Genomic DNA, 15,602 nt, shown 5'->3' with positions numbered 1-15,602 from the left:
GAACGATGAAGGCATACGTTCCAACACTTACTTCACTACTCAGTCTATCCCTGCACGCTATCTCTAATAGCTCGCGTTCCCTCTTATGCCACAGAGTATTCTTGGGTGTTAAGTTAATAAATTGTAATTCATGGTGTATGGTGGGGTTATGTGCATATTAATGAATGTTTGCGAAAGGATAGCTTCCACATAAACAAGCGAGCGAATGGATTGATGTGACTGCCCTGAGAGCTCTTACTGATTTGACAGGCCGATTGGCCTAATTCTGTGGCAAAAGGAAATATGAGAGGTGAATGTCTGAATAATAAGGATGGTTTAATAAAAAATCGCATTTTTGACGTGATAGCAAAGAACAGGAAACGGATGCGGGTGCAATTTACACGTTTAGAGGCATTTATGCAGGCAGAGGGAAATGAAAGATTTAGAACGATATGGACTAAAAACAAGCAAATGGTAACAACATTGGTTGCAGCTGAGCCAGTATTTACGAGGACGGTTCGCTGTGTGACTCGCAAAGGCTCAAGGAGCAGCTGGAGGCTTTGAAGGCATTGATTCAACATTGATTCAATTTGTCTTAATCAATTAACTTCTCAACATCCAATTTGTACACGCACCAGCAAATCGACCGGAACGATGGTGGTGAAGGGTGCCGGTGATGGTAGAGGTTGTGATGTGTGTGTGTGTGTGTGTGTGTGTGTGTGTGTATGTGTGTGTGTGTGTGTATGTGTGTGTTTCGAGCGGAGGAGTATGGCGTTTTACTGTAGTACACGCGATAGTAAGATATGGCAAAACAATGGATGCTGACCACAACCGTTAACACGGTGTCGAAACTTGTTTCTTTTGATATATTATATGGAATACTATTTGCTTATTAAATACAATTTTGTGAATGGCGTTCGAAATATACCTTTGAATAGTAAATCTTCGGAGGAATGCCCTTCTGAGTCTCCATCTGAAAGAGTCAGGTTAGGGATATTAAAAAATGCAGCGATATACATGATTGTATATGATTCATCGTTGTAATGATAGAGATGACTGATTTTATAAGTTTCTGCAAACTTGTGCAAAACCGGCCCAATTATGCACACCCACACGCCATTTCGACACCCCTGAAATTTTGCCCACAATGATGCTCCTGTGTTGATTGTCAGCGAGGTGGAGATGTTATTTCAAATCCGCACAATTGTTGTCTTCCAGTTAGGAAGTCGAGGATCCAGTTGTAGAGGGAGGAAAGGAGGCCCATGTTCTGTACCTTTTATATCAGGTCTGTAGGAATGATGGTGTTACATGCTGAGCTATGGTCAATAACCAGCACCTGATTTCGGCTATTGCATTGTCTGTGTGACCCAGGGCTGCATGGAGAGCCATTGAGATCGCGTCCACTGCAGACCTACTGTGGCTGCAGGCAAATTTCAGTGGGTCCAGGTCCTTCCTGAGAGAGGCGTTGATTCTAACCATGACCAACCTCCTAAAGAATTTCATTGCAGTAGATGTGAGTGCTACTGTCCAATGGTCTGTCCTGAAACGGCTCACACTGCTCTTCTTCGGTATACTGGAATAATTCTTGCACTTTTGAAACAGGCGGGAACTGATAACCAGTGCTGAGAGACTGAAAATCTCGGCTGTAAATGACCATGTGTTTAATCTTGACTCTTAAATTTTCATGTTGGGAATGCTAGGCAATTCAGGGAGGGACGGGGAGGGGTGTTTGAGGGAATGCTGATTGATGACGTAAGCTATTGATGAATATTAGAATCTGAAACTCAGCTTCTCTGTCCAATGTTGCAAGCAGAACACTTTTGAACATTTCCAGAGCCAAACAGAGCCTATCGAAGAACGGTACCCCGTACTCCGCCTGGATAAGTTTTAACCCAGTAGCATGAATATTGACTTTTCCGGTTTCTGCTTTCCCCAGATTAACCACATTCATCTGCCTCCTTCGCCACAATCTTCCTTTATTATTTATTATTCCTTTATCATTCCTTTATCTTCCCATCTCTATGACTTAATGGTTGCATTTGTCATCGACCCTACATCCAATTCCATTGAATTCTCCAACTTCCGGTAATTTCCTCCCTCTTCCTTCCCCCATCCCAGTTTCACTCTGTCTCCTCCTCCAGCTGCCTATCACCTCTCTCATGATTCTACCTTCTTCTATACACACAGTGCTTTCCCCTTACATTCCTTCTTCACCTTTCCTGCCTATCCCTTCACTGCATCCCCTCCCCCACCCCTTGATCTTTCCCCCTACTGGCTTTTCACCTGGCACCAACCAGCCTTATCCTTCCCACCCTTCCCCAACCTTCCTTATAGGGCCCCTGCCCCATCCCTCTTCAGTCCTGACGAAGGGGCTCGGCCCGAACCGTTGACTATTCGTTTCCACGGATGCTGCCCGACCTGTTGAGATCCTCCACCGTGTTGTACTTGTTGCTGTGACCACAGCATCTGCAGAGCATTTTGTGTACCCAATTCCACCATCTGCAGCCTATTGTGTTCTCCTCCAGGCCCTTGTCTCTGCGAACTCAGCAGGTCGGGCAGCATCCGTTGAAAGAAGCAGTCAACGTTTCGGATCGAGTCCCTTCTTCAGGAATAAAGAAGGAGGGGACGGGCCCTATAAAGAAGGTGGGGGGGGGAGGGTGTAAAACCAATCAGAGGAAAGATCAAGGGGTGGGGGAGGGGAAGCAGGGAGGGAATAGGCAGGAGAGGTGAAGAAGGAATCTAAGGAAAAAGCACTATGGGTAGTAGAAGAAGGCAGAGTCATGAGAGATGATGGGCAGCTAGAAGAGGAGACAGAGTAAAAGTGGGATGTGGGAAGGGAGAGGGAGGGAATTACCGGAAGTTGGAGAATTCGATGTTCATACCAAGGGGATGGAGACTACCCAGACAGTAGATGAGGTGTTGTTCCTCCAACCGAAGTTTGGCTCCAGCTTTTTTGCACGTCTTGATTTGATCACAGCATCTGAAGTGTACTTTGTGTTTACCTTGTCTCTACTTCATTTTTTCCTATCCCTCTTGGCTCCCCCGCCCATTACCCTTCTTTTCATTCCTTTTCCCACCGTGATTGGCCCATCAACCACTGCCTCCCAATTTTCACTGCTATTGTTATGGATTTCCTTTTACTTAAGCTCGTTAATAAGGAGGCAGAGCATTGCTGTAAGTATTCAGCTCAAGAATATTGAGAGGTACTTTAAAGGTACCTCAGGGAACATCAGAGTTGCGAGGCAGCAGCTGATAGGCCAACATTTCATCTTCTGCCAACATTACAGTGTGATCTAGAGTTTATCCTGTCTCACTAAAGGACCAGTCGGTCCTTTTATAACAGGGAAATAGTGCGTATTCAGCGATGCCGAGAACGTTGAAGGAAATTGAGAATGTAGAATGGAAATAAAGTCTCTTCTTGATGTTTGCTGGCAGTTTTGCAGCGCGAATGTTCATACTGTTGTTGCGCACTTTTCCACTCCCAAATGTGAGTTAAGTCTTGGGTTATGCTGGAATCGATGAAGTCGTTTCCCTCGATATCGTAAGATGGCGCCGGCGTGACAGAGCGACGATTTGCAAGTAGTAAACAAAACTACTAACTATTGTACAGAATGTATTAATTCCTAACTACAATCGATGAAGTCCACAGCCTGTGATTTCCCTCGGAGAGGTTTGCTTCTGAACAGTCTTTCCGACCTGGTGTTGGATCTTGAAATATTCGGCGTACAGCACAATCGTAAATAGCGGCCATTGCTCTTGCAGACTTAGGGCCGGATTGAACATTTGCGGAGGACTGAGGCGGCGGGGGTCGGCAGGAGAGCTGATAACAAATCGATGTTTAGGCAATTCAATATGCAGAGCCACAATAAAAAGTTTAAGGTTCTCAGGCCGAGGGTGGCGGACGAACCGGTGCTCAGGTCACCGCTCCGTGTGTTTTACTCGCTTCAGATCTAAACTGACACTGCAGTTGCGGCCTGTAGCCAAATGCACTCGCTTTAGTGCTGAGTGACTGTGACTCCGTGACTGTGGACTGACATTCGTTGACTCTGCACTTTATGTTTTGTCCATCGCTTGTTTGCTTTGTTTTATTGTTTTTACCGTCATTTTTGTGTGGGGGTTTTCGTGAAGAGCGTTGTGTTTCTTTGCTTGGAACCTGCCTACAAGAATATGAATCTCAACGATTTATATGGCACGTATACTTTGATAATAAATGCACTTTGAACATTGAATATGACGCAGTCATAGGTTAACATGCCCACTCCTGACTTCATCATGGAGGGAGTCAATTAATGAAACAATAAGTTCAGATTACTTCTGATGTTTATATAGCAATGCAGCTGAAAATCCGACTCAAAAATAAAATGGCTCTGCACGGTCTAGATAGGAGGCCAGATAAGGCAGAAGCAATGACTTAAGATCTGAAGCGGGAGATCAAACCAGCCATTATGCCATTGTCAACTACTGTTGGCTATAGAACATTCAGTTCAAACACACAGATTTGTTTCAAAGCCCGTCTTGCATTTTAAGCTAAACAATAAGAGAAAGAGCAATTACGGATTGGCAGTCGTTAAAAACATTAGTTGTAAAATCAAAAGCATTACTTGTATCTTACCGTACACATTTAATGCTACCTCACTGCTGAGTTGGGATGTCGCCCATCGCCCTGAAATTTGCTTCCTGTAGAAACAGTGATATGTCCCCTGATCACTTGCGGAGAGATTATAGATGCTGAACGTGGCCGTGTCTTCCATGCGGGGAACAGTCTGCTGTGCGTCGAATGTGGGTTTACCATTTCGTTTCAGATAAAATGTGCTGCCGGAATACAAGCCGGGGGACCGGCATTCAATACGAACATCGTCCCCTTTCTTAAAAACTCGATCCGATGAAATGGATATAGCGGGCTGCGGCAATTCACCCGTGGTATCTTTGAGAGATAAACAGAAACAGAGCGATACCCCATCAGTATCAAGCACAATGGAGTGTGCACTTGGTTTCATCGGTGCAATTTCTGTCTTAATTTAATCGCATATTTCGCCCCCTTTCCCCGCGCATTTGGCCACATTGAACTTAACTGAACCAATACTTCGCTAGTAACGCAGTAGAGATGGTCTGAGAGCTGCTTCCTCACGTGTTGGACATTCGGGTTCTGTCTTGACCGCGACTGTGGTCAGTGCATAGAGTTTACAGGCACTCTCAGGGGACGCATGAGCTTCCAGACTATGCATTGATTTCCGCATCAGTCTCAAAGACTGCTGGCTTGTAGACTAATTCTTCTAGCTCTCCTCATGCCTATTGGGGCAGAGGCCTCCGACACTAGATCGACAGAATCCTCTGCCTGGGGTAAATCTTTCAAGTTACCTCAGGTGTAGCCAATCTTCGGAGCTCAGTCACTACCAGGGATGAGGTCTTTGGAGTTGCTGTTAGCGAATCTGTAGCTCTGGGTTTTATGGCCTGGGGTTTCTAGCTCTATGTCCAACACTGCTTCTTTCGCGGCCGGCCTTGGGACCATTGCGAAGATTTGGAGGCCAATTGGTCACGGTAAATGGTGTCCAATGAATCACATACAACATGGATTTAGGCCCATCGGCCCAGCCGGTGTATGACGTTCAAATTTCTCATGAAACTGAATCCAAAATGCCATTCTTCTCCCCATATCCCACAAAGTGTTTCTCCTATCCATGTTCTAGTCCACGTGTCTCTTAAATGTTGCAATTTCATGAGCTTATTCTATTCACACATCACCCCCTAACTACTAAAGTGGAGGCCAAGTCTTTATAAATATTTAAGACGGAGATTGATAGATTGTGATTAGGCATGATGGGAAGCAAGGTGGAGAAAGGAGATTGGGACTGAGAGGAAAATTGGATCAGCCATGATGAAATGGCGGAACAGACTCCATTGGCCAAATGGCCAAGTTCTGCTCCTATATGTTATGATCTTATGGTCTAACTCTGCTTCCTACTGAATCAGTTCCCTCCAAATTTTATTATATGCCTTCCTTTTCTTGATTTTACATCTCCGAGTACGTGTGTAAATTCACTCTAGAGGTGTTGGAATCAGTTACAATCGCAAAATTTAAGAACAGCTTAGCAAGATATTAAAGGATTCGGCCACAACCCAGAATGCCGGAAATAATGAAGATGGTGTATAAAAGGTCGATAGGAATGAAGTGAGCCCCACTGCTCCGCTTGTGGAAATGCTTGGAATCTGCCCTCTGCTTTCCTGGAAGTATATCTTAAAGAAAGCTCTTGAAGTTTCTAGACTCACCAGTCATTGAAACATTAAAACTGAAATTTCTCTGTAAAGTATAAAAGGGATTAAAACAAAATGATTCATTCGTCAAGAAATTGTGGAAGTGGCGGACAGCTCTGACCGACAATGAAACAGCGGGCTGCCTAATGCACTAATGATATAAATCATTATTAAATATTGACACTAATTACTTCAGCGGTGTTATCATGAAGCCTTACTCCTACCACGCCGGCCTGTGAGTTATCTCGTATTAGTAACACAGTTACCGTGCATTTATTTGAATTGGAATTGCTGTTGCCAAGAGTGTTGGCAACATAAATCATTGGAGCTTCGAATTAGGCAAGAGAACAGACTAAATTGCGTAATTTCTTCTTTCCTTGATCTGCATTACACAATCAGCAGTAAATTTGTTCCTTCTTCTTTTCAGACGTACACACATATAAATTACGCAGCGTATACGTAGGACCAAAACCGAGAGACTACTTAATGGATTGGATTGGTTCTGAAGCAATCAATATGATATTTCAAAGTTGCTTTGTGTTAAGTTGGGTAACAATACTGTTCTCGAAAATTATTCAGCTTAGTGGAGCTGCGGAAGATAAAACAGTGGAAATCTTCGCTAATAGTCATGTGTAGACCTTTAACGGCGTGTGGGAGGAAAGAAGGAAGCTCATGCTTGTTAATGTTACCCAGATGCTCTGCGGCAGATTTAATATGGGGAGGGAGACAAGAGAGGAGGAAAGGACGTAGAAGGAGAGAAGAGAGAGGAAGGAGAAAATCAGAAAGTTTGGAGGCACGGGAAACAGAAAATAAACGTTACTGCCTGATCTCAGCATAAGCTTGACTTCAAAAGGCAGAGCGTGGTAGTAGATGAAGCTTTGCAGGGCCTTCTGGTTCTCGTGATTTATTTATTTATTTTTTAACTACATGGACGAGTACGTGTAATGGTATGTTGGTAAGTGTGCAGATGATACGAACTTTGACGGTGTCGTGGATGGTGTGGAAGACAGACTTAGAACAGAGTGGGGCATTGACGGGATGTAGAGCTGGGCTGAAAAGTAGTAGATGGAAACGCTTAAAGTGTTCACTTTGGAACTTCCAATTTACTTAGTTAAAGGTGGTCACATTATAGAAAGAATGTGAAAAGTTTAGAAAGAATGCAAAGGAAGCTTGCCAAAATGACGCTCGGATAGAGTGTATGTTGTGAGGATAGGATACACAAGGTAGGTCTTTACTGTTTGGCGAAAAGTAGTGCGGTAATGCTTTATACAAGGGGAATAACATTAAGCTCTTATGAGATAAAATTGGGGGAATGTCAGAGGGAGGTACTTTTACGCAGACAGTAGCAGGTGCATGCAATGCGCTGCCAGTGGTCGTGGTAGAGGCAGATGCATTAGACACATTATAGAGACTCTTAGAGAGGCACATGGATGAAAAAACAATGGAGGTAAAGTTTAGCTTGATCTTGAAATAGGTTAGAGGAACGGTAAACATCACGGACCAAAAGGCCGACACTGAGCTGTACTGTTCTATGTTTTATGAGAGGGAGATGCATGTTCCACCGAATTCTTCAGTCAGGAAATCTCCTCTGAGTACTGTTCCTCTCGTCTCAGTAACAGTTAATACAAAACATAATCCTGCTATGCCATTGCTGGAAGTAGGTACAAATCAATTCAGCTATTGATATGGTAATATTTGCGTGCTATTATGGCATGCTTTCATTATACCTTATCAAATAAAAATCCCAAGAATTATAAAGTATCCTCTTATCCACCCGCCCTCCCTCTTTCATAAGTCAGTGGGTATACAGTAAGGAAATGTAATTCCCGAGACAATGTGCATATTGATGCATGGTGCGTCTGTCTCATTTATGGAATACATTAAATGTCAAGGCAAAGTTCACTTGCAGAGTGTAATTATACTTAAAAAAAAATCACACTAACCTGTTTGAAGCGATTCCTTGACTTGTGACAGCTGACCTGCTACAAAAAGGAAAGCACAATGTTATACAGACGTATGCGATTCTGTAATACTGCGAATCAGGTGTCTGGCTAAAGTTGCTTCCGATGTAGGGTTATTAGTTGGGCCGAGTAGACTAATTCTGCTCCCATGTCTTATGGTCATATTAGTTCCCTGATTAGTAAGGATGTCAAAAGTTATAAAAAGAGGGAAGGAGAATGGCGTTGACGGGCAAATAATCAGCCATGTCTGATCGAGCACGCCCACTGTTTGTTCGGAAGATCAAATTTACAACATCTACAATTTTCATTACATTTATCTCAAATCCAGTTCCGGTTTTTCTACCAACTGGCTCAAGATAGAATGCTCACATTATATTCTATAATAGAAGCACTACAGAGAATCCATTGAGTGATTTATAAAGAAGCCGTTAAACGTTGGACAGAAGCGAGCAGGACCAAAAAAAAGCATCCTTTATCTGACAGATTAACATGACGTTGTTTCAGCACTAACGCGGAAATGTGGTTTGTTATTTGGCTTGCTTGACACAGTTCAATTGACCCCCTAACGCCACCATAGGTAAAATCACGGCGCGTCGTATAATTTAGGTATGATCTGCGACGTTCATCAGTACAACACCCCATCTCACTCTTCTAATAATATGACAGCAGACTAGTTAATAATATGAAAGCAGGTTGCAAAGCATTTTTTAGATGCATACAAAGTACGAGAGAGGGAAGAATGGATACTGGACCACTGAAAAATGACTCCAGAGAAGTAATAATGGGGAGAAGGGGAACTGCAGAAGAATTTTGATAGAGGTACACAAAAGTATGAGGAGTATAGACAGGAAAAATGAAGGTATGCTTTTCTTTTTTACTGAAGGGGGAGACTAGACCTAGAGATTAAAGCTGAAGGGTGAAAGGGGAACATGAGGCGAAATGCTTCACTCAGAGGGACCATAGGTTGTGAATGAGTTGTCAGCGGACGCGATGGATGCAGGTTCAGTCTTAACATAGAAGATGTTTGGATGAATACAGTAATGACAGGGCATGAAGTGTTGATGGGTCTCGGTAGAATAATAGATCCGCACAGTCTAAATGGGCAGAACGGTCTGTTTCTGTGCTGCAGTTCTCAAAGACTCTGAGTCTGTGACTCTTTTTTATTTGGTTTTAGCCGAACGCCCATTGACATCACAACATTTGAACAGTCGGCCCTTATATTAAAATGATAATGGAGCATTAACGATGGAAGCAGATTTAGACCGTTCGGTCCATCAAGTCTGGAAAGTTATTTCATAATGGCTGATACACTTTCCCACTTAACCCTATTATGTTGCGCTGTAAGTTATAAAGTTTTTTTTTTACTAATCGGGGAAAAGAGACTAAACTGCGCAGGTGCGTGACATAGCGCGCCAAAGGTTTTTTTTTTAAAAAAAGACCGTCATATACAGCAGACATCGTCGTAGCGCCATCGTCAGAGTGGACTGAGGCAGAGTGGGATGGCTTTGGCTCAACAGGCTTCGGCGAGAATAGGCAGAGGCGAGGTTTGAACGGGGCACGAATGCGCAAGCGCGTGAAAATCGGCCTCTGACAGCAGCGGGAGAATTTTAAAAGCGAGCAGAGGCTGAGGAAGAGCTTCATTCCAAGTGAGGTAAGGCCGGGTAAGATCCTTTAATTAATTTAATTAGCTTAGGAGTAGGTAATGGAGGCAGCAGTTAGGGCAGTCGAGTGCTCCGTTTGCAGTATGTGGGAAGTCAGGGCGAGCACAATTGTCCCTGATGACTACACCTGTAAAAGGTGCATCCAGCTGTAGCTCCTGAAAAACTGTGTTAGGGAACTGGAGTTGGAGCTGGATGAACTTCGGATCATTTGTAAGGCAGAGGCAGAGATAGATAAGAGTTTCAGGGAGATAGTCACCCCTAAGAGTCAGGAGGCAGGTAGCTGTGTGACTGTCAGGAGGGGGAAGGGAAATGACAGATCGAGCAGAACACTCTTATGGCCATTCCCATCAACAATAAGTATGCTGTTTTGGATACCGTTGGTGGGGACGACCCACCAGGGACAAGTTGCAGTGGTTGCGTCTCTGGCACCGAGACTGGACCCTCAGCTCAGGAGGGAAGGAGGGAAAAGAGGAGAGTAGTAGTGACAGGGGATTCGATAGTTAGGGGGACAGATAAGAGGTTCTGTGGAAGAGATGGAGAATCCTGGATGGGCTATTGCCTCCCTGGTTCCAGGGTCCGCGATATCCCAGATCGAGTTCTTTGTATTCTCAAGAGGGATGGCGAGCAGCCGGATGTCGTGGTCCATGTAAGGACCAATGATGTGATAGGAAGAGTGGGGAGGTCCTGAGAGTTGAGTTTAGGGATTTAGGCGCCAAGTCAAAGGACAGGACCTCCAGGATAACAATCTCAGGATTGCTACCAGTGCCACGTGCCAGCGGGCTTAGAAATAGTAAGATAGTGCAGAACAACACGTGGCAGAAGACATGGTGGAGTAGAGAGGGCTTCAAATTTATAGATAATTGGGCAGTTTTCCAGGGAAGGTGGGACCTGTTCCGGCGGGATGGTTTACATCTGAACTGGAGGGGGACAAATATTCTTGCAGGTAGGTTTGCTAGAGAGGCTCCAGTGGATTTAAAATAGATGCAAGGGAGGAGGGGAACCAGAGTGTATGGGAGAAGGAAGAAAAAGAAGATAGTAAAGTTGTTTGCACCGTTAGAGATGAACAGAGAGGAAGAGGTGGACAATTTCTTAAATGCATTTATTTGAATGCTAGGAGCATTGAAAGAAAGGTGGATGAGCTTAGAGCATGGATTGATACCTGGAAATATGATGTTGTAGCTATTAGTGAAACATGGTTGCAAGTGGAGTGTGACTGGCAACTAAATATTCCTGGATTTCGTTTCTTCAGGTGTGATAGAATCAAAGGGACAAGAGGGGGAGGTGTAAATTGTTTGTCAGAGAAAATATTACAGCGGTGCTCTGGCAGGATAGATTAGAGGGCTCATCTAGGGAGGCTATTTGTGTGGAATTGAGGACTGGGAAAGATGTAGTAACACTTACAGGGGTGTATTATAGACTACATAATGGGGAGCGAGGATTGGGCAAGCAAATTTGTAAGGAGGTAGCAGATATTTTTAGTAAGCACGGGGTTGTGATTGTGGGAGATTTTAATTTTGCACACATAGACTGGGAAGCCCATACTGTAAAATGGCTGGATAGTTTGGAGTTTGTAAAATGTGTGCAAGATAATCTTTTGCAGCAATACATAGAGGTACCAACTAGAGAAGGGGAAGTGTTGGATCTCCTGTTAGTGAATGAGCTCACGTGACCGAGGTATGTGTAGTGGAGCACTTCTGGTCCAGTGATCACAATGCGATTAGGTTCAACTTAATTATGGAGAAGGATAGGACTGGACCGAAGGTTAAGAGTTTTGATTGGAGAAAGGCTAACTTTGAGGAGATGATTTAAAAGGAGTGGATTGGGACAATTTGTTTTAGGGGAAGGCTGTAATAGAGAAATGGAGGTCACTTAAAGGTGAAATTTTGAGGGTACAGAATCTTTAAGTTCCTGTTAGGTTGAAAGGAAGGGTTAAAAGTTTGAGAGAGCCATGGTTTTCAAGGCATATTGGAAACTTGGTTCGGAAAAGAGAGAGATCTGCAATAAAAATAGGCAGAATGGAGTAAATGAGGTGCTCGGGGAATATAAAGAATGCAAAAAGAATCTTAAGAAACAAATTAGAAAAGTAAGAAGATACGAGGTGAAAATAAATCCAAAGGGTTTCTACATTTATATTCATAGCAAAAGGATAGTGAGGGATAAAATTCGTCCCTTAGAGAATCATAGTGGACAGATATGTGTGGAGCCAAAAGAGATGGGGGAGATTTTGAGCGATTTCTTTTCTTCTGTATTCACTAAGGAGAAGGATATTGAATTGTGCAAGGTAATGGAAACAAGTGGGGAAGTAATGAAAATGAAGGCGATTAAAGAGGAAGAAATATTAAAGAGGAAGAATATAAAAGTGGATAAATCTCCAGCTCCCGACAGGATATTCTCCAGGACCTTCAGGGAAGTTAATGTGGAAATAGCAGGGGCTCTGACAGTAATATTTCAAATGTCATCAGAAACGGGGATGGTGCCAGTGGATTGGCGTATTGCTCATGTTGTTCCATTGATTAAAAAGGGTTATAAGAGTAAACCTAGCAAATATAGGCCTGTAAGTTTGACTTCAGAGGTGGGTAAATTAATTAAAGTTTTCTTAGAGATGATATATATAATTATCTGGATAGTCAGGATCTGGTTAGGAACAGTCAATATGGATTTGTGTGTAGTAGGTCATGTTTGACAAATCTTACTGAATTTTCTGAAGAAATAACTAGGAAAATTGACGAGGGTAAAGCATTGGATGCTGGACTTCAGTAAGGCCTTTGACAAGGTTCCGCACGGAAGGCTAGTTAGGAAGGTTCAATCATTAGGTATTAATATTCAAGTAGTAAAATGGATTCAACAGTGGCTGGATTTGAGAAGCCAGAGAGTAGTGGTGCATAACTGTATGTCAAGTTGGAGAGCGGTGACTAGTGGTGTACCTCACGGGACAGTGCTGGGTCCGATGTTGCTTGTCATATACATTAATGATCTGGATGATGGAGTGGTAAATTGGATTAGTAAGTATGCAGATGATACGAAGATAGGTGGTGTTGTGGATAATGATGTAGGGTTTCAAAGCTTGCAGGGACATTTAGGCCAATTAGAAGAGTGGGCTTAAAGATGGCAGATGGAGTTTAATGCTGATAAGTGCGAGGTGCTACATTTTGGGAGGAATAATCAAAATAGGACATACATGTTAAATGGTAGGGCATTGAAGAATGCAGTAGAACAGAGTGATCTAGGAATAGTGGTGCATAGTTCCCTGAAGGTGGAAGCTCTTTTGGATAGCGTGTTGAAGAATGCTTTTGGTATGCTGGCCTTTATAAATCAGAGCATTGAGTATAGGAGTTAGGATGCAATGTTAAAATTGTGCAAGGGATTGGTGAAGCCAAATTTGGAGTATTGTGTACAGTTCTAGTCACCGAATTATAGGAAAGATGTCAACAAAATAGAGAGAGTACAGAGAAGATTTACTGGAATGTTACCTGGGTTTCAGGACCAGAGAAAGGTTGAACAAGTTAGGTCTTTATTATTTGGAGCATAGAAGGTTGAGGGGGGATTTGACAGAGTTATTTAGAATGATGAGGGGGATAGATAGAGTTGACGTGGATAGACTTTTTCCATTAAGAGTAGGGGAGATTCAAACAAGAGGACATGAGTTTAGAATTAGGGGGCAAAAGTTTAGGGGCAACATGAGGGGGAATTTCTTTACTCAGAGAGTGGTAGCTGTGTGGAAAAAGCTTCCAGTAGAAGTGGTAGAGGCAGGTTCGATATTGTCATTTAAAGTAAAATTAGATAGGTATATGGACAGGAAAGGAATGGAGGGTTTTGGGCTGAGTGCATGTCGGTGGGAGTAGGCGAGAGTAAGCCTTCGGCACGGTCTAGAATAGCCGAGGTGGCCTGTTTTCGTGCTGTTATTTGTTATATGGTTGTAAAACACCTTTCTATTATGCTATTGTTTTATTTTATTTATGTGAAAACATTCGCGTAAGGATTTATGACCAAAGTCTTTTACAAGGTTTATTACTTGCATTAATTCAGCCATGCAATGATATAAGCCACGGGCATGTTGCAATGTGAGTTAACATGTACTTGTTTTTGCAATGCGTGCGGAATATTATTAATGAATAACCAGCAAAGGTAGTTTCAATCATATCTGAATCACACAGTAGAAAACAAACATTTTATAATCGAAATGGGAAAATATCCGATTGCATCTATAGCAACACACATACAAAATATGAACACAAGAAATTCAGGAGATGCTGGAAATCCAAAGCAATGTAGTCAAAATTCTGGAGGAACTGAACAGGTCAGACAGCACCTCTGGAAATGAATAAACAGTAGACGTTTCGAGCCGAGACCCTTCCCCAGTACAGGAAAGGAAGGAGGAAGTCGCCACAAACTAAGGTGGGAGGGAGGGGAGGGATGATTTGCTAAAAGATGATGGGTGAAGCAAGGTGGACGTGGAAAGTAGGCAGCTTGAGGAGAAGGAATCTGATAGAAGAGGAGAGAGGACAACTTGAGAACAGGAAGGCGGAACACTAGGCAGAAGCGATAGGCCTGTGAGCAACAGAGGTAAGAGACTATATTGGGGAATGGAAAAAAGTGGGAAGAGGAACGGAAGGTGTGTTTTACTTGAAGGATGAATCGATGTTGATGCCATCAGGTTAGAGGATGCCCAGACAGAATATGATATGTTGCTTCTCCATTCTGATGGCATTACATAATCTCTGAAATGTCAAAACTGACAGCAGTTGATCTGGCTGTGATAACCTAAAATATTGCACAGCAGCCAATTTGCTGCACGGTAACGAACAATACACCCAGATCCTTCAGTTAGAATCAGGAAGGAACTAGTCTGCCTTTGTTCTTGTGATAGCAGGGTGTGTTACAATTACTTAAAGGGGAAATCAGCCCTACGCCTCATGCAACAGAGAGAAAATGCTGGAGGAACTCAGCGGGCCAGGCAGCGTCTATGGAAAAGAAGACAGTCAATGTTTCGGGCCGATGCACATGCTGATTTTCTAATGTCCTACACTTGGCAACTACTTGTTAATCAGTGCTAATTTCGTGGCAGCACCCGCCAGTCAGCGAGCTGACTTCTAAAGCAAAATGTGCAGCCACAATGGTTACAGATAAACAGTAAAACCAAAATGTTCTGATTCAGAGGAGCAGCAACCACTGCTGAACCACGGTTACCATGAAAGATGATCAACTAGTTTCACTTTCCTGTTGTGATTTTTTTCCTTTCCAAAGTGTGTCTGCGTATCTTCAAAGATGAATGTTAAACATCATGTGCTGGTATTAACTTGGAGAAGAGTAGAAATTACTCACCAATTGTAAGAAGTACCAGCGTGAAAGACATCCTGAAATTACATTGGTTGGGTGATACAGGCGCAGACATCGGAGGTAATAAGTCTGAGAGAGGGAACGGTTGCAGAGTTTGGTCAGTATGTTTGCTGCTGCAGGTATCAAATGTACAATCGCTTATGTTGCTTCAGAATGTAAGTCAATGACCTCATGTTATGTGTCACTTCCCTTTGAAAACCGGGCAATGAACTACCCAATTGTAAATTTGCTCTTTAGTTTCAATAAGCAAAAGAAGGAAGGAAGAAATGAGAGACTATGCTACAAGTGCAATAAATTTTACGTACGTAAACCCTTGGGTTATAGGTTAATACATATTCACCCTTTACGGTTAATTATTAATTATATAAATTTTACCGGTAGCAGTGAGCAAAAACAACAAAAAAAAGTCACT

General features: G+C 43.0%; 1 protein-coding gene across 2 annotated transcripts in view; it reads right to left on the bottom strand.

Moving 5' to 3' along the window:
• Nucleotides 1-15,337, bottom strand: part of LOC132380546 (uncharacterized) — a 41,035-nt gene extending 25,698 nt beyond the window's left edge. The window contains exons 1-4 of one of the 2 annotated variants that reach the window (XM_059949441.1): nt 15,176-15,337; nt 8,175-8,213; nt 4,592-4,903; nt 908-952 (exon numbers count right to left, since the gene is read on the bottom strand). In XM_059949441.1, the coding sequence (XP_059805424.1) occupies nt 908-952; nt 4,592-4,903; nt 8,175-8,213; nt 15,176-15,245 (466 nt within the window). In that variant the 5' untranslated portion in view covers nt 15,246-15,337. The remainder of the gene's footprint in view (nt 1-907; nt 953-4,591; nt 4,904-8,174; nt 8,214-15,175) is intronic. The other variant, XM_059949443.1, reaches the window with a different exon arrangement.
• Nucleotides 15,338-15,602: the final 265 nt, after the last annotated feature.

Source organism: Hypanus sabinus, chromosome 24 (genome assembly GCF_030144855.1).
Source record: "Hypanus sabinus isolate sHypSab1 chromosome 24, sHypSab1.hap1, whole genome shotgun sequence".
Classification (NCBI taxonomy): domain Eukaryota; kingdom Metazoa; phylum Chordata; class Chondrichthyes; order Myliobatiformes; family Dasyatidae; genus Hypanus; species Hypanus sabinus.
The sequence above is the reverse complement of the archived record's forward strand: the minus strand, read 5'-3'. Positions and strand labels throughout refer to the sequence as shown.